This window comes from Thermobia domestica, chromosome 16, assembly GCF_964235325.1.
Source record: "Thermobia domestica chromosome 16, izTheDome1.hap1.1, whole genome shotgun sequence".
Classification (NCBI taxonomy): domain Eukaryota; kingdom Metazoa; phylum Arthropoda; class Insecta; order Zygentoma; family Lepismatidae; genus Thermobia; species Thermobia domestica.
In genome coordinates this window covers 125,461,085-125,481,652 of record NC_137469.1, presented here as the reverse complement: position 1 = coordinate 125,481,652, position 20,568 = coordinate 125,461,085, and the positions used below count along the sequence as shown (strand labels likewise).

General features: G+C 33.9%; 1 protein-coding gene across 2 annotated transcripts in view; it reads right to left on the bottom strand.

The window, feature by feature from the left end:
- The window catches only part of LOC145673395 (uncharacterized), a 476,309-nt gene that overhangs the window by 227,997 nt on the left and 227,744 nt on the right, over positions 1 to 20,568 (bottom strand). For both annotated transcript variants that reach the window (XM_081743054.1, XM_081743055.1), the window contains exon 10: positions 9,439 to 9,625. In XM_081743054.1, coding sequence (XP_081599180.1) covers positions 9,439 to 9,625 — 187 coding nt within the window. The remainder of the gene's footprint in view (positions 1 to 9,438; positions 9,626 to 20,568) is intronic.

Genomic DNA, 20,568 nt, shown 5'->3' with positions numbered 1-20,568 from the left:
TCAAGCTGTTAACCCAAATCAATCCCAATCGAAAAACAGTTGCATAATATTGCTCATGAACGTGTTCTCACTGAAATATGTACAAAATAAACGAGGAATCGCAATTACATTCAAAAGTGAAACAGCAGATTTATAATACCTTAACCTAAAAGAAAACACGATTACGATTCCCCGTTATTTTTTCTACATATTATTTTACAATAATACATCTACAATAGTCAATTTCTTTCGTTCTTACAAGTTAAAGTTGAAGGACTTCCATCACAGGGGGAAATAAATGACGTAACAGTCTACACTCACGATTCCTACTGCTGAAAACTTCGCGTGCTTCGCAAACAATTCATGAATACATACGGCTATCTTCAATGCCTAGTATGAGTCATACATTTGTGTGAAACGACATTGTGGAATTGCTTCTAAGTTCTTCCACTCCTACTAAAAATAATAATAATGTTTCTGTCCGTCATTTCAAACACCTTCCATATATTCGTTCAACCAAAATTGGTAAATAGGTACTATTCCTTTTTGTATATATATTTTGTTAAAATATCAATATAAAGCCAACATAATTCAATGTCTTTTACCCAAAGAAAAGGCGTTACTATATATCGTGATTAAGGCAAATCCTACTTAGTTTCTGTTAAGAAATCCGAAGGTTCGATTTTCTTATTGTCCAGTAGCTGACACCTTCTTTCCCCCCTTTTTCCTTCCAAAGTATCTCTTCTCAGCCAATTCATCCGTATAGAGGGTCCAACCAATTTCTTTTGATTTTTCTTATTGTCAGTATGTTTATTTGCAATGGTATAGGATGTAACATTGACTTATCAAATATAGAGTAAGAATAATAATAATAATAATAATAATAATAATAATAATAATAATAATAATAATAATAATAATGGCATTAAAAGTTTTAAGTAGTTCTAAAATTTGGAAAAAAACTTACTTAAACGTGGGGATTTCGGGGAAGGGTTTCCGTACCTTCAAGATACACCTCTGCAACCAACCACATTTTAAACAAAAGCTTTATACTAACGTTTCATGTACAAAGTGTTCTACTGCATGTTTGAAGAAAAATAACCGTAATAGAGATAATTGAATGGCTCTCGGCAGTAAGGCATATAATATACAATTTTTAGGATGTACAGAGATAAGTATAAAAGCTTTGCTAAAAAGTACCTACACAGACCATAATTCAATGAGCTATAAAATACAAAGTAACTAAAACCTTATAAAATTCACAATACAGAGCAATTGTTACTTAAAGAATGGACATACACTATTTCGACAATCGTAACAAGACGAGAAAAGATTATGATATTTTCGTCTCGTCTCGATTCTCATCTCCAAAACGACATGATAATTTGAGTTACCCTTGTCCCGTCTCGAATGTAAAATGTCAATTCTCATGTTATTTTGTTAGTTTTAGAAACAGGATGAGAAATTTCTCTTCTTGTAGCAACATTAAACAAAACCGAAATATTCTTGCAAAATGTCACGTTTCTGCTTGTAACGGTATGACCGGAGCGATAATTAGCTCCTAGCTTTTAATATTCTACGAAATAATAGTAATTATTATTGTTAATATTATTATCCTTGAAGATTTGATAGTTGAAATGTTGAAGCATCTGAGTATTCAATATCTGAATATAATAAAACGTCAGCTACTTTTAATTCACTAACTGGTATTAGATTTGGTTCAAGGTTGAAGATCTGAAATACACACACTCAGTGTAGCTAAAAGAAAAAAGCAACAAGAATGGACGAGATTCGAAGGTAGGACCACCAGAACAAAAATCCCGTTTACTATCCTTTCATCTATCAAGCCAACAACATTTATAAGTTATAAATTTGCCTGCAAATGATATCATTATACGTCTGTGGAATCAATGTTTTGCTCTTTTTCTCTTCAAAAACGTAACATATATACGACGATTCGTTTCGTTTTGAATTAGAGCTTTGAAAGACATGATTTGTGTTTGAGTATAGGATCTTTTGTTTCCTTTAAAATACAGTTCTAGCAAATACAACTCAATTCACACAGCAGTAAAAAAACTCGTACTGCCTTAGAAAATATAGCTAAAAGGGCGAAACTGTATCAGGCACCTGGCGTAGCTATCGACTGTGAAGTATACTGTAAGGATTTATCACGTCATTGCAGCAACAACTTTAAGTTTTCGAACAGTAATGAAGAACAACATTGATTGAAAGTTTAACTTACAATGAAATAAATAAAGATCTAATCTTATATAACTCTCATTGATAGTAGTATTCCGTATTTGTTTAAACGCATATTTTTTTATAACTTTACCTATGGTGCATTAGGGCCTAGATTCAATCACCGCTTGCGCCGAATGAACTATATTATTTGAACAATCACCGTGTGCATGTGTTTTTTCGGCATTCTCCCGTTTTCTCCTACTTCTTCGTTCCACCATTTCATTCATTTCTCAGAATCTAGGTCTTCATTAGCGTAATCGGTATAACGTGGGACGTAAAACTTAAATTTTTCATTTCATTTTTCTTTTATATGTGAGCTCCTCCGTGGCTAAGCGGTTAGCGTACGCGCCTTTGGCGTGGGAGACCCGGGTTCGATTTCCGGCGGGAGCTCATGTGGTTCGGATTCCACGTTAATCAGTAGGTCCACGTCTCATATAGCCTCGTTGCTGAACGGGACGTTAAACTCAAAATCAACTCAACTCATCAACTCTTTTATATGTGTATCTCACATTTGCTGTGACAAGAGCAACATCTAAGCGAGAATTAAGTGAATTAAACCACTAAAACTATATTCACAGCACAATTCTGCAGATGAAGTTGAGTCCTTTGGCAATTTTTAGCATGGAAAGCGAAAAAAGGCAATACATTGATATCGGAAAAGTATTTAACAAATTCCTCTCCGAAAAAGATCACCTGTACAGTTATTTTTTAAATGGTAATTTATAATTATACTTACGCTGATTGAAATTTCTCCATAGTTCCGGGGGCGAGACACTCATCCCAAGAGGTGAAGATGACATGTAAACGAAGTGAAATACGAACGACATTAGTGTCGAATTCATGTGCAAAGATGAATAGTGACACTGTGGATGCTGCGTAAGTCCAAATTAAGCCTTGGTTGGCATGGAATTGACAATGGGAGAGTGACAGGCAAAAAGAATGGAAAATCCTATATTTGTGTCGAATGGATAGTTTTTCGGGATCACTGACATAAAAGGTGATATTTTAGATGTGCATATGTTCAAGGTTGGCCCTGTTGGCTTGAGGTCATGGGGGGAACCAGTGAAGACTTCAGAACAGTTCCTCTTTAGTGTGTTTCAATACACTGCGGGTGGAAAGTGATAATGCACAAATACTGATAACACACTCGGAATTATCGGATATATAACTTCTGGGGAAACATTACTAACTGATCACTCTCTAAAATTTTCACTGCTTTGCTGGGGCGTAGACAATGCTTTTTAAGTGCATATTTTACTAAAATGTCTATCATCATCTCTAAAATTAGATATAAATTACAGAGAAGTACTGATTTCGTGGGGCAGGAGCTCTGGATTGCCAAGGCCTGCATTCTGTTTATGCCCCTGCTGCTCTGAATTGTCATAAGCTCCTCTTCAAATGTAGGACGTAACGTGTAAATAATAAACGTATAACATAGAATACAATATAAATAGAAAATATGTTATTATAAATAAGAAATACAGTAGAAAATAATTATAAAACATAATTCTGAAAGACAAGCTTTTTTAAAAAAACAATCATACTTGATTGTAAAATATACTTTAAAACAATTTTCCATTGATGCAACGCTACAAACAATTGAGGAGTGCCATCTGCCAGCCACTATTCATTACTTCGAACCAAAAAACTATGAATTTGACACTAATATTTTTCGTATTCTGTTACTTTTTTACTTTTATTTCCTTTCCCTCTTGGAATAGTTTCAGTGTCTTAGCCCCCACAATAAATTGTTTCGATGTTAATTTATACGCATAGTAAATTCGTTTGAAATTCCTCCAAGAGTCATTGGGGACTGTACGTGTTTTTCTGAGTCAAACTCTCTAAATAACTTATATAACATGCATTACAGTAAGAACTGAATTTTGTATTAACTCCTGCCAGTCGTCGTTGTGCAAACATTCATGTTGATATGCCGTAGAGAAATGGGTTTCATTAAGGTTGTAAGATTTAATATCAAATTTGAAACATCGCAAGTTAAAAAAACGCATGTAATAACAAATATCATATTTGAAAATAATTTTGAATTAAACTAGGTGTGACTACATTACTTCAAAATTGAACTTGTGGAATGCATAGTATAAGCGTAGCTCAAAGAAAATAATCAATAAGAATGGTCTTGATTCGAAGCTCGAACCGTACACATAGGAGTAACTTTCATTAACCATTCACCTAACAGACAATGACGCACAGGGTTTGGCACTACTTTATCAGATGATTCTATCAAATGCAACCTAATTAACACAATAGTAAGAAATTTTACTGCCCTAAAAAGTGTTCTGAACATGGAGAAGTTCATTATGCACATTGTAACTAAGACAAGAGGTTTTCCTATCAGAAAGGCGAATCCACCAAGTCAACTTTTGGAATATCCCGTTGAGTTAGGGTTCAACGTAGCTAAAGGAAACGTATGTGAATGAGTACATAGTGTTCTCCGTAGGAGAATGGATACAATCATGGTTCGATAACTACAAGTGTCGTGGTTCGAAACCCGTTTCGGAAGCTGCAGATTTTTTAAGTTCTCAATTCCTCAGATCTCAAGATTTTTCTCTCCATTCGTATTCATCTGATGCTCTAAAAAGTGTTCTCCACCTTAATTCGACAACTGCCTAATGTGATCCTCGCAGTTCGAAACTTTCCCTTCTTCTGTTTCTCAAAATCTCAATTTTCGTCATAATACAAATGCTGTCCGATCATTTTTCTCCAGTTCTAAATCTGTGTATATAAATCATTCCTCTCTGCCTCCATATTTCAATATCTTTCTCTCTCTGTCTCAATGTCGCCCAGGAACTCATATGGCTTGAGATCAAACCTTCGGCTTTTGAAACCAAATGTAAGCTCTCTAGCAATGTGCTATCGTAACTCTATAGGTTTGTTGCTAAAAGCAGTGTCATTTTTGATTTTATTCGGGGGAGACAGTTTACGCCGACAAAAATTCTTCACTTTTTTATTAGTATATTACGATATATTTGATCAAACAATGTGTATTTATAAAGCTCAAGGGAGGGGAAATTACACCCTCCTGTCCTGCCCAAATGACGCTCTGTTAACATTTTGCTTGCAATTAGTGAAAAGAAATGGAATGAGTAATTGAGTAACACTCATTTCTATCAGTAGATATTCTCGAGCTCTGTACATGCATTACAGACTTTAGGAAGCACAAAACTTGCTGCCGTTATTGGCAATGTCTATAGATTTCTTAGGGAGCATCTTACTAGCTTGCAATCTTAAAGGAAGGGAAAGAATGAAACTAAAGGTATTAATGAAGCTATGGAACATTGTGTGACTTTTAAAAAAAAATAGGCTCTTAAATGATATTTTCGAACAAACGAATGAAAAAGGCTGTTTTAGAGCTATAACATTGTAAACTTGATACCCTCAATGGAAAGAGTACACTACGTCATACACACTGCTTTAGACAAGAAGTGGTGGAGGAGGGTAGGAGTTGGAGTTGGATCATACTAGAAGCAACTAATCGATTGAGACATGTATTCCTGGATGCATAAAACACAGGGCAAGAGTTTGTTATTAATTTGGACTTAGAACAATTTCTATGCCGCAAACTTTACCAAATAGTAACCAGTGGCCCCTGTTGGCTAGAGATTGGCCAAAATCATTCCGATTTCCGAAAATATAAGAAGCTATATCTCGGGAACAGCAAATCATAGCATGGACCTAACCGTTAAACCTAGGCAGACAAAAACTGTTTCTGAGATTCTTGTATAGTTTATCCTAGCATTGTGATTGTATATTCTGCATGCATGATGGGAGTGGGGTTATCAGCTGGTGATTACTAGCTTTTATATGCCAGTATTCCATAGACTAATATCTCTTATATTTTTCTGATCATGACGTGACTCCAAAATTGAACGTCAGCAATGGTTGATCTCATTAATCAAAAATTGAACTACTGACTACTTGCAGTGAAAGTTCAATGTTTTGCAAAATTACACTAGTCAACAAGATTGTGGCACAGAAATGAAAATATCTGATTCTAATGGACCCTTTCACGTAGAATTCGAGTCTGCAATCAGTTTTCTCCATCACCCTCAGTTTCCCTGTAACAGAGGGATTTTCGGAAAATTTCCCCTCAATTTTTTTTTTTTTTTTACAATTTTGTACCTGTAGCTCAGGTACTCTTAGGTATATAAAAACACAAATTGTATTGTGTGTTAGCTTCATTTATACTTAGTAAGTCCTCAAAGTTTCATAAGAATTGCATTATTCTTTTTAGAGAAATAAACATATTTATATAAACATATGCTATGTGCACTGTTCATTTTACCATATTCATTAGTGCAAATAAAATCGCATACAACTTCCACGAAAATTACAAGATAAGCACGGTTTATACCTCATTGGACTTCCAATAAAACACATTTTATGAGTGAATTTCTAGAGGGATTTTGTGGAACTTCCCTCCAAAAAGTAGTTTATAAGATTTTTTGTCTCAACTTGCTATTTGCATATAGTGATACAGAAACAGGAACTGCACTAAAACATAGTTTCATGTCTACTTAATAAATAATGTTAATTTCATATGAATCGCATTATTCTGTCTAGAGATATAAACTATTGTGTCTATTTATAGGTAATAAAGAAAATACTACGCAAGACTATTACAAAACACAAAAACCTAACGTTGACGTATTATTGTCGGCACATAGATGGATACCGAAATACAAGCACAAATACACGCATGCTTTCTGTGGAAAATAAGTCACTTTTTAATATTTTGATGTGGCAACAATGCATAAAAATATTGATGATTTATATACCCTGATGACTGTTAGTAGTGCTGAGTGATGGTCCAAGCTGGACTTTTTTTTAGATGTGGCCGCGTTGTAAGTTGAAGTAACTGTAAGTGTAAGTTTGTGCATTGTGGAGTTCGAATAGAATATGTTGTGTGTTGATGCTCTGAGTTAGATTACGTTTGTGCTGCTTCATGATTGATGGAGTGTACATTCATGTGTGTATGTGTGTGTGATACCTTACAGGATACAAGATGACGAGAAAGTGTGTAAATCACCCGGACAATTTCTTTTATGTATGTGGGGAGCTGACATTTAAATCGAAACGTCGATGTTTTACTCCACTTGTGAGGAAGTGTTATCAGTTATATTTTGGTTGCTGTGTAGGAGACTAAGATAAAAGTTGGGCTCCTCACTACATTTTTTGTACTTGCGTGAAACGTCTGACTGGATGGGCAAATGGTGAACGAAACATGAACTTCGCACTAACCAAAAAATAATTCTTCAGGCTCCTACTTTTGTATGACACAGATAAAAGGAATAACCAGTAAATCTCAGCACACAGTATAGTACCCTAATTTGCCATCAGTAATTAAGCCAGTTCCACACAGTGCAGAATTACCTGTACTAGTACCTCCTGCTCACCTTACGGTAAATGAGGATTACGTACGTGGGGCAACTACTGAAGTTTCAAGTGAAGAAGATGATCCTACTTATGTGGGAACCACATCTACATTGGATCCCCATCTGATAACTCAGGGTGAACTAAATGACCTCGTACGGGATTTAAAACTCTCCAAGATACAGGCAGAACTTCTTGCTTCTAGAGTTAAAGGCTGGAACCTGCTCCATCGTGACATTAAAGTGTGTATTTTTCGAAACCGTCATACAAAGTTTCAAAACTACTATTCTCAAGAAAATGATTTAGTGTATTGTAATAATGTCTGTGCTGTGATGGATACACTCGGACATGCCATATAAGCACAGACTGGAGATTGTTTATTGACTCTTCCAAAACTAGTTTGAAGGCTGTCCTTTTGCACAATGGGAAAAATTTCCTTCAATGCCTTTGTCTTATGCAACTAATTCGAAGGAAACCTATGAAAACATCAAAATAGTGTTAGAAAGAATTCAGTATGAGAAATAGAAATGGACCGTTTACTGTGATTTAAAAGTTATTTCTTTGTTAATGGGTTTGCAGCTTGGTTATACGAAATATTGTTGTTTCCTCTGCGAATGGGACAGCAGGAACAGAGGAAACATTACATCTAGAAGGAATGGGCAAAGCGTGTATTAACTCCTGTACAGAAGAATGTTGTTTATTCCTCACTGGTGAGTCCTGATAATATAATTCTACCTCCTCTTCAGATAAAGTTGGGGCTCTTCAAAAACTTTGTCCACAAATAAGATGTTTGATTCGTGACCAAAAATTTGAGGATCTCTTAACACTGGTTAAGAAATCAGCTTGGTGTTCATTTAAATGTTTAACAGAGATTTTTTTAGAAAACCAGAAAGCCCCATATTACAATGAAATTGTGAGTAATTTCCTGCAATCATTCAAAGGAATGGGTTGCAAAATGTCCTTTAAAGTTCACTTTCTAGATTCCCACCTGGATTAATTTCCTGAAAACCTTGGTGCTGTTAGTGATGAGCATGTGGAACGTTTCTATCAGGACATTTCCTCCAGAGATTCCAGTGACAGTGGAGTTAACAGATGCTAGCTGTTTAGTGTTGGACACTGAAACGAGATGTTCCAGAAGCCAAACACAGAAGAAAGTCAACAACTATAACATTTTAGTTAAGGTAAGTAAGTGTTCATTTATTAAGAAGATTTCACTCACTTCTTTTGTATTATTTATTAAGTAGACATAAAATTATGTTTTAGTGCTGTTCCTATTTCTGTATCACTATATACAAATAGCAAGTTAAAACAAAAAAATCTTATAAACTACTTTTTGGAGGGAGTTTTGAGTGAAAAAAGATTTATTCTTTTCCACTTTATTAAACCAGTGTTGCCTAATCGATGCCTCTCTGAAACATTGTTCCATAATTCCTTGCTATTACAAATTTTTCCAAAGACGTTGATATGTCCTTGCCACGAATCCAAAAAGAATAATACATTAATCTCATTTGTTGTCGGACGACAATTTAAGCGACAAAATAACGAAGAAAAGCAATTGTGTGTCACTTAGTTGGTCATACACATTCTACTCAATTGGTCCATTCTGTGAGTTACAACTTGTAGACTATAATAATAATAAATTTCTAGTGATGACTGTAGCAAATGACACTTTAAAATAATTTTAGTGGTTACTGAGTTCATTTAGTCAAAGATACAAGGCATGCACTTACTATAGTTTACAGATTTATTGTAAATTATAGTATACGTACACAAAATAATTGTTCATATTCTAAGGCAAGATATAAGAAAAAACTCGTTATTCCTTACCATTCTCCGCTAGCACTAGGCCATCAGTGTTAATGAATGTATAGTATCTAAAATTTTCGTGAAGGTAATTCAAGGCACCTTCTCTACTAGTTAATTTTGTATATCCTTTGGACGAATTAATTATAACGCTGTTCCTTGACAGTTGTATCCTCAGGTTGTTAAATTCATCACTTCTCCACACCAGTTCCTGTGAAAAATGAATGTTAAATCTGTCACTCTCCATATATATATATATACAGTCAGAAATCCAGAAATTAACTGCGGTTAATAACAACCACCGCTTGTGAATGATTAATATTCAAAATTGAATTTCTATTCCTAGAATTCACCAGTTAGTACCGGTAATCTTAAAATTTCTGGTAGTGATTATCAATAAAAGATAGGTCATATATGTGTTTGTTGAAGGAACATATTAGGCCTATGTTAACGCCTAGTAAAAAACTCATTTCAGCAACAAAATAAAGGAAAGCACTAAGGTCACGCGTCTTAAGTCACAAAATGTGTATACATCCAGTAAGTAGGAGCCACGGCATGATTGGCTAGTGAACCATACTACGTTGGTTTGTTCCGGTAACAGCTTTGCAATACTAGCTCTGCGGGCACCGACCAGTGTCATGCTCGGACCATCTTCTCAGTAGCACCGTGGAAGCTAATCTTCGGTAAAACAATAGTGTCATTCCAGTTGAGTTAGGCATATACCATAAGATTGTCATTCTGGGTTGATCTGGAATCATTAAGGCGAAACATTCAGACTCATGTTGCTATATAAGCTGATATTGGTGAACAAGAATCGTCATCTGAAGATATGCAGTTCACTGAATGCAGGGACTAACCGGAAAAAATCTACATCGGGTTGCCACTTCAGATGAAATATTGAAAAATGAAATGAAATCTTTAAGTTTTATGTCCCACGTTTATGACGGTTAGATTAAAGGAGACGGTGATTATGAGAAATAAATGAAATGGTGGAATGAAGAAAGTGGGAGGAAACGGGAGAACACCTAGAAAACCCACGAGCGCGGTGTTTGTCCACCACAAAGTACACACGGCGCGAGCTGGGATCGATCAGAATCGTAAAGTTTCAGAACAATTTTTAGGATTGTGTTCAATGACTAGGACAGTTTCCTTAAGCATCTTCTTACTTACGTAAGATGTTGTTACTGAGATAGTAATTTGTGATGGAATCATCTATTATGTCTTTGTGAAGCGAGGCAAAAACATCAACACAGATCGTTGCAGTTTGAAACTAATTAAATGCTCCGCAAATATCCAGCGCTGATCAACAGAGATCGTATCCTTATGTTGGAGGAAAATGGTCGTCCGGATATTGCGGTTGATTCACTGATTTAGTGTGGGTACATGGAAACGTCGGCAACTTTAGCTTTGTCACTGTTAAAACACATCACTGCAGGTTCTCCATGAGTCGTAACCCTTCATTAATCATTATATTACCCCAACATATGCATCTGTCACTGATTACTACCACCTCTGGCATCTCGATAACATCTTTGGAAAGGAAATTTTAATTGGTGATCGAACGATACAATGTTGGGGAGTTCTTTACATTGCATAATCAAAACTTTGCAGCGGAATCCAGTCGATGTCTGAGCGACATATATGTGTATAGTAGCATACGTCGACTATTTTGATTGGGCATGTACATTTGGTTTAATTTTTTCGCCTTTGGAAATAATGCACATGAGATGGACATTTCATTCCCACTAGACTAATCAAACATTAGAATGTCATCTTCAGACTCTATCGTTATGACTGATTTTAGAAAATAAATTACTTTGATGTTGTACCTAAATTGAGATATAAACAAAGAAACAATCGTTTACTTGCATTGATAAATGACGTCAAGAATGTGTTATGAGGGTGATTCAAGTGAAAACATTATAAGTGCGATAAAATTCTATAAAAATCCCTTGATTTTTGAATTGACAAATATTGTAATTGTGGTTGCAAGAATAGCCACCATTTGGCAGTAACATAGAGAAATACTGGAAAGAAAAAGCGTCAGTGTAAATAAGTTTACGTAGCTTATGTTATGGACCATGTTAGAGCAGCGATATGTGACTTGTTTCTAACAGTGAAGACTTGAAACCAACCTGAGTTTGTGTGAGTTACAAGTGCAGTGTGTGGTGAAAGGATTCGTGTATGTCCTTGTATCAATTCTATAAGGGACATAGAATATTTGAAAGGGCGTAACTTACGTGAAGGGTGTACTACATGACAGGGTTCCCCAAAGATTAACAACCGAAAACATCGCCGCAGTGGAAGAGCTTCTGAAGAAAAATAGGCGTATAAGCTTTATGGGAATTGCCAAGATTTTAGCTAATAGTATTCATTCAACACATATTATTGTTTATGATGTTCTGTGATTCAATAAGTTAATAACATGTCCATGAACTGATGTACTAATACACCGTCATGTTGATGCCTTCAATGAAGTTTTGTGTACTTTTCAGGATGAAGATAATAGATTTATGGTTTAGAATTCTTACAACAGATGAAACTTGGATCAAAACGAGGAACAACTCAAGAAAGAAGACTGCGAACCATGGCACATAGCTTGTTATCCCCTACCGAAAGCAGAATTTAAAAAAAAAACATACTCACTATCTTCTGGGCTAAAAATGTGTAATTTTGGAATATTGCATGGAAAAGAAAACAAGAATTACCAGAATTTCATATGCATATCTGCCCCAATACCAACTTTACCTTGTACACAGGAGTTAATGACATTAGCTTTTGAATTCATCTATTTTGTTGTATTATGACAATGCCCGACATCACACTGCCCACCTGATGGTCTACAGAATCCTGGATATCAAATTTGGGTGTTTCGCACATCCCTTTGAGATTCTTTAGAATTCATACACAGTGACTTTTCATGTTTGAAATGAATCAAACAGGCGATGCGAAACTACTGTAGTACACGAGTGCCTATAATGTCAACAAATCACATTTTCTCACATCGTATTCATGCAGTTCATAAGAGCTGGGAATCTATATTTCGTGCGATTCGGCCTAAGTGAAAATATGAAGTATATTGAATTTTTCTGTACATCTAAATTTTCCATACAAACGCACTCACAAGTTTTTCTTTACATAACCCTTGCAATATATTCTCGAGTTCATTTACTATAGTAGCACAAATTTTACTTTTCCTCTAGCTTTGTATAAATGAGATTCGTTCATTTTTACATTTCTATCGTGAAAATGGATTCATGAAAGGATACGTGGTTGATTTACATTAATGACATTTCTAACTTATAGACTAATATATATATACACCTATATCTATCTATCTATCTATCTATCTATCTATCTATCTATCTATCTATCTATATGTGTGTGTATGTGTGGATGTGTGTCTATGAACGTAAACACAAGACTAATGGCAACTATCAGTATTTTTATGAAAATAGAAACGAAGCAAGCAATTCTCAAATATACAAATGGAATGTTAGTGTTACATTATTATAATTTATCCCTTGTATAAAGAGGTTTGCCTAATTACAATAGGCGTGCAGAGTATCATTTATGGAATGTAAGTTCTGATTAAAGGGGAGAATAAAACTTGAAAGCAAATATATTAATACTCATATCCATATTAACGAAAATTTTCAGAAAAAATAATATGTACAAGCATATACACTTTTATATTTATTGCAACATGAAAAGTAATACATAATTGCCAGTCTCTCCACACCATATGAACTATTAAACTTTTCTACCTATATAACACATATTTCTTTTATGGCTACTCAAAATAGTATTTTGGAGCTTTATGCAATAAGATATATCAAATAGGGTAATAAATATATCAAATAGGTTGTGATATTTACAATAACATCAAATATTTGGTTGGATTAAAATTAACTTGGTTTGAGATTTAAAAAATGTATTTTAAACTGCATGGAAAAGTTTATGTTCAACTTGTTACGTATCAATTCGTTACTTTTGTGGTAAACATCATGAGAGTAGAGATTTTATGCAAATTAATGCAAAATTAACCATGATTAAAGGTAACCTACCGCGCAAAGACCCTTTGCTAACATTAAGTGAATTGAAAAAGTCAGAATTATTTATAATGCCATTTAGATTTTTACACAGAAATTCATGTTGTGCTATTTCACTCATAATATATAATGGAGTAACTCCAAAAATAAGTAAAGATTTATAGAAATATACCTGTTAAGAGGATATATTTCATAAAGACAACAAAAAATATAATTATACCTGTTTGATCTTATCAATATTACTTTTACTATCTGGGAGCAATATTAACTTAGTTTATTCTAACTTCCAAGTAATAATAACGCTGAATAGACTAACTAGAGAATATTTATTTTCATTTCCATTGTATTTCTGAATAAAACTCCATGTAACTCACTGTTCAAAATCACTCCGACATCCTTTATGACTTCAAATATCTTAAACTATTTCTTCCAATCTGGTAAGTATAGCAGAATATATTAGTATCCGAACAAGATTGTAACAATCTCTTTATGTTTTCTAGGTACCCAGTGTGTGAAGGAATGTGTCAGTGACGTGGATTGCTATTAGATACTACAAGTTCTGATTGAAATACTCGCCGTTTCCAAGATCACATTTTTTTCAAGATGTTACCCAGTCAACAACAGAAGCCATTTTGTGCAAAAGCAACATCTGTTATCTTACTTCAACGGAACTTTCAGGATCGATCGACCTGACAAGAAGTCCATTGAAGGTTACCTTGTACAACTCACGGAGACAGGTTGCCTATATAAACATATAATCTCCGGCATTTTTTCACATTTAGTGGATACAGTGGACATAATTCGGCAATCCTTCAAACGCAACCCCACGAAGTCAATTCGGAAAGCGGGCCGTGAGTTAGCATTGCCCGTCCAATAGTATGGGATGTTCTTAAGAAAATGACCTAGACATTGGGATTCCTGGAAAATGATGATTTTACAGACAGGGTAGTTATCAGTGATGAGGTGACCTTCTATAGGAAGGGCAAAGCTAAGAGGCATAATGTTGGATCTGGGGTTCAGAACATCTCGCTGAATCATTGATCATGCCAGGGATTCTCCAAAGTTCAACATCTTTGCTGCCATATGCAGAACGAAGCATTATGGGCCATTTTTTTTCTTTGCAGGATTAACTGTAACTGGACATTTGTATCTTTACATGTTCTAGATGTATTTGACACCACATCTTGAACTGTACTCCTGAAATTTCATTTTCCGTAAGAGTGTAGCCCCACTTCACTGCCATAATGCCGTGAGAGTGTATCTGAATGAACATTTCTCAAAGTGTTGGATAGTGCACACTGATCCTAATAATGATGCCATTGTTGAGATGGCCCTCCACGTCTCCAGACTTAACACATGCTACTTCTTTTCATGTGGCTTGCTCTAAGACTCACGTCCTTGTCCCACTATTGCCTTGAGATCTGACGGAAATGCGATAGTATATCACAGTAGATTTTGCTGAAGATACAATAGACGTGTTGATTCGAGCATGGAAGGAAATAGACTATGGACCTAGATATTTCCTTGCCACGAAGGACGGAATATTGAATCATTCTAGGTGGGTAAACTTTGATATATTACATTGCGTTTGCCATATAAAGAATTTTAATACTACATGGGGCCCGAGATTAATTTCTTTAAAACAGGTCATTCTTTTTCGAACTATAGGATACAAAACCTGGTATTTTAGAGAAAGACATAGCACAACATTTATTTACTTGAAAGAAAAATAATTTTCCAAAGTCTATACGCTTGATATGAATTTAAGCCGTTATAGTCAGTAATTATTTTTATCGCTTTATGTAATATAATAATATAATGCTATCTGCAAACAATAAATACCTGCAATATTTGTTAAGATATGAAAAATTGTTAACGAATAATAAAAGAAATAAAGGCCCAGGATTTGAATCTTATGATATCTCTGATTTTATTTTCTGTGTGTGAGTATTTAAGATTGTTTGTTACAGAGTGTTGTCAATTACTCCAACACTAAGGGCCAATCCTACCATCCTCTGATATCTGTCTGATATAAATATCCTCCTGACATCTTTCCGATAAGTGTTCTACAATGTCCTGATAACAATCAGGTGGCTGATAAACCCTATCAGCTGGTTGGTACTTTGACAGAAAGTTCAATTGCCTGTTAACAGCTATCAGCTACTTGTTAGTTGTCGTGTAGTGAATCATGGACGAAATCGAAGAATTGTTGATGCTGTCAGAGGACGATGAGGAGATTGTTCAATATATAGCGAGGCCTAGAAGACCTTTTTAGTTCGAATATATGCCAATTTATAACGAAAAGTAGTACCCGTTGGCTACAAGTGCCCGCACATAAGCGCCATGTAATTTGTGTAGTTTTAGAAGATGAAGAAATATATTCTATATAAAAATATAGAGTTTAATTATTGAAATTGAATGATATGTAAAAACATATCTAAATTATTAATCTAATTTACATATTTTTAGAGGTGGAATATCAAATAAATGAATTAATTAAAAGCTCAGATTGTGTTATCACGTGTAGTATTATAAAATGGAGTGTAATATATAACGAAATTATATATTACAACCAATATATACCAACCAATCAAATGGTCCGTTAAAACCTTGCTTCGGGTTAACTATCTGACAGAGTATATATCAGGCACAGTATATTGTAGAACGAACCACGGGTTAAAGTAACTGACAACTTCCTGATATCTAATTCTGACTGATAGTAATCAGAAAGAATATCAGAATATTGTAGGACTGGCCCTAAGTATGTTATGCCCCACTACTGGTATTATTTGTTATTTGTGACAGTTTATTTAATCACAGAATTAGTTTGTAAGTTATTGTGTTTATGTAATGCATTTCATAATAGTTTATTAATTTACCAAAGTTAGAATTTTTTAGAATTTCCTAAGTTATTTAATTTGTTATGTTATTCTTTATCTGCACCAAACTTACACCTTGTTTAGAATATTAATTAATAAAAGATTTAATTGTCCGAAAAAGAAGAAGAAAGTTTTAAGATTTAAATCGATATAAAAGAAAGAAAGATTTGTACATGTTTTGAATATCGAATTGAACCAATGTGAATTATTTATAAAAGTGATAAATAGAACAAATTTTGAAGCAAATTTGATATAGAAGACCATCCAGAACTTAGTTTAAAGATCGTAATTTATAGATTGTCTGTATATCATATTTATCGTTATAAATTGATTATTAATTGTGATGATAGGCCTAACTGCGATCGATATATCGTATTAGAAAGTTCCTTTTAGGGGCTTATGCCCTTTTCTTTACCGTAGGCCACCCAAAATTTAAAATGTGGAAATAGTAATCAATATATACATGTAAAACTTCAATTCAAAATTTTAGTGTTCTTCGACTTCTATTTATGTACGCATACCACCTTTTATAATGAATAGAGCATCTGTATATTTTCTCCATGTAATGGTTGATTCTAAAATATGCACATGTCGGCCTGGTATTTATAATAAATATTGAATATGTTAAAATAGCTGCCTTCATCATGAAACATCTTATCCGCGTTACTATCAGCAGATTCTTTTATTTACTGGTGCTAAACATTTTGTTTTATTAGAATTAACATGTGAAGTTTGGGCAAGGTTATATTACTTAAAACATGATTAATATGAAGTATAAATGATATATATATATTGAATAAATATGAATAGTAATTGTTATATTAAATGAGCGAATAATTTTTATAAAATGAAGTTTTAACCTTGTCATAATATGTATAAATACGATAATGATGAAAGTACTAAGCACCTATTCATTCTGCTAAATGACAAGATACCTCTGAAACGCTATGTTAACCGATATTATAAAATTTACATGGAGACAAATAAGACTTCTTGCCGATATGTGTTGAATGAATAACTACTGTACGTGTAAATATAGTTTCTAGTAACTCGTACATGGAACACGTCAAATTTGGCTGGCATCCTTATCAATAAAGCTATTGTAACTGCATTTGGTTTTCTTTGAATATATATTTTAATGTAAGAAATTAACGATGGCATCATCCACAGAAATTAGTTAAGTCACGGTGTTCATTATCCCGCGCGATGTGATTGTTTCCTGGGTGTTGTTACACTTAGTATCTCCACACTTACCTAAATCTTCTGTGAAGACTTTTCCACGTCAGAACGCGTGGTTGCGACCCAGGCAATATTAAATACATATGTGTTTAACCATAGTGCAAAGCGAATTTCAAAAGTGGTTTCTTCCATACAGGATTGGAAGTTATGGTGAATTAAGCGCATGTCAAGTAATTACTTTATAAACAAAGTTATTGCAAGGAAGAGATATAGAAGATTTATAGAACAAAATATGAAGAGCTTTGAAAAAGTATAGGTAGACAGCAGGAACTAAGTTTGATATTTTTTTAAATAAATAAATTCTGAACAAGTTCAATTAAATTAGTAATAATGGATTTTCGTGGACTAAAATTGTAATGTTAAATGGATATGGCTTAACGTGACTATTCATTCTTCTATACAGTATAAGCTCAAATATACTTTACCAGGTTTGATAACAGAGAAAAGTTGATATCTTTTTATCCGTCAGGCTGATATATTTATGAATAGGACAAATTTTGGAAATCTTGCAACACTTGAAATATATGTATGATTTTAAAATTGTATTTTAAGTATGGCATAATAAACTTATCAACACGGAACAACGACATATAAAAAACGCTGATAACAAATCTGGTCTGCTACATTTAGAAGGTTTGAATTTTTTACTGCATTGTATTCTAACTAATTGATTGGAGTTAATGAAGCAGATAGAGAAGCTTTGCATCTAGATAATTAATTATAGTATTGTAGAAGGGAAAGGAACCTCTACAAAGGCATTAGATACGAGTTTAATCAACCTCAATACTTCATTCTTAATTGTCACACAAAAATTTAATCTATTTCATTTTCATTTCAATAAACGACCGAAGTGGCCTTTCTATCTTTATCTATCTTAGATTTTATGTGAGAGGTCTAAAAAAATGAAATGAAACCTTTTAGTTTAACGTTCGACGATTCTGAACTCAGTCAAGGGAGTCGATGATTAATGCAACTATGGATTAATTGGTGAAACATGAAAGTGGGAGAAAACAAGAGTACCCTGAGAAACCCCACGGAAATGATGTTGTCAACCACAAACTCACTGGCCGGAAATCAAACCAAGAACCCCACGCAGCAGGTGTAAGCGCTCTACCACTGAGCCACCGTGCCCCATGGAGAGATATAGAGTTAGTATGATGAATCAATCATAATTTTTAAGTTTCTTCGAAATTCAGCAAAGACTTTCTTTCAGACGGTCGACCAATAAAATAGAACAGAATTGTGTATCATAGGATGTTGTGGAATCGTTCTTTATTATAGTATTAAGGAATGTTTCCTTGTTTCTGTACATAATTATTTTTATATTATACATCTGATGGGAAAGTAAGAGAACAAGAGAAGGGTAAGATAACTTTTATTCACCACTTTCTTTGGTATGTTCTTATTAATGCTGTTAATGACAGTTTCATAAAATACGTTTCAAACACTTGCAGAATCATCACTTAACTTCAATTAATGCCTATTTTTATTTCTTAAACTGCTATAAACATTAGCAAAATAAATTTTACTATAATTAAGAAATGTTACTTGATTCAGTTTTACATCCGTCGATTTTGCGGTTAAGATAACTTGTAATAGTAAGGATGAATGATAGTCATCCCCTTCTAGCAAGTAGTACATGCTTTTAGTGATATTAATATTTAAACCTTCACTAACTAAAATTTAGTCTGACTTCCCTATATTTGAACTCTTAATATTGTTTACAGATTTCAAATCAGAAAAAAGTCAGCAAAAGCAATTGCAAGGGTATTGCCGTTTTGCAATAGGTTAGTATTAATGTTATTGAGTTAAGAAAGACCACCCACAATCAGTATCTAATAATGGCTGGTAAATACAATATCTTCCATTACTCGATAATATTCAAGATACTATTCCAATTTGGTCTCTAATGGGAAGTATACCATTGAATCAATAAGAACCTGTGTCTCCAATTGAATTTTATTACACAATCTTTAAATATTTTCAACACTAAGTACATACCTTCTCTTTTAGTTACTCTAGCAGTACGAAAAACATATTATCCGTCATCGATAAATTCTTTGCTAAAGAGAGTATAATATAAGTAAGTCCTTTTAATATAATAAAATCACAAGCATCTATACATATACTAAATAACAGATTGTACAATTAAGTGTTTATGATTCTGATTTTGAAAAGTAACATGAATATCAGTAATTTGTATTATGGAAACAATGTTATATTACAAAGCATATATATTGTTATGATTTAGTTTGTTTTGTGGGATTTTTACAGCCATGGGGCAATTCTATCAAAAATATTTAATTTTTATTTTGTTTATTTACCTTTTAGTATTGTGATCAATATTATATGACGGTACATGTAGAGAGTGAGACCTGTACGTGTGATTTTACCATAAAGTGTGAGCTTCTTATTTTAGTTTTCTCATGCTATCTCACTTAAGATGGGTTTTTGGGGGAATAATTCGACCTTATATGTGCTTTTCCCTTCTCTACTAGAAATTATAACATTTTACTTCTTTCTCGTCTCTTCCTCCCAGGTGACAGGTTGAGGTTCTTTAGCTGTAAAAACTTGCATTTAGCTTCAAGCAGAAATGCCTCTATTAGCTTGCTGGTTTGAAATCGACTAAGATATCTAGTACCTTGATGAAAGAGAAATCTCCTAGAGGGATTGGGGAGCACCAGACTGGGTTTTATACCAAAAATTCGTACTAGAACCTGCTCAGATATGAAACCTAGTTATATCTCAAGAGTCTAATCAAGAAAGAAGCATTCCGAAATAAAGTAAATCTATTATAATAAAATCAGAAAAAGTATTCAGAGCATATAACAAAAAGTGTTGGTTATTAATACAATCGTCCCTAACATAAAACAACTACCCTTCGATAGGTTTTAAGTATGATGCAGCTTCGCCAAATTTTACAAGTCCGAATCCATTATAGCGATGAGACTTAAAATAAATTTAAGTACCATCCGTACCTGACC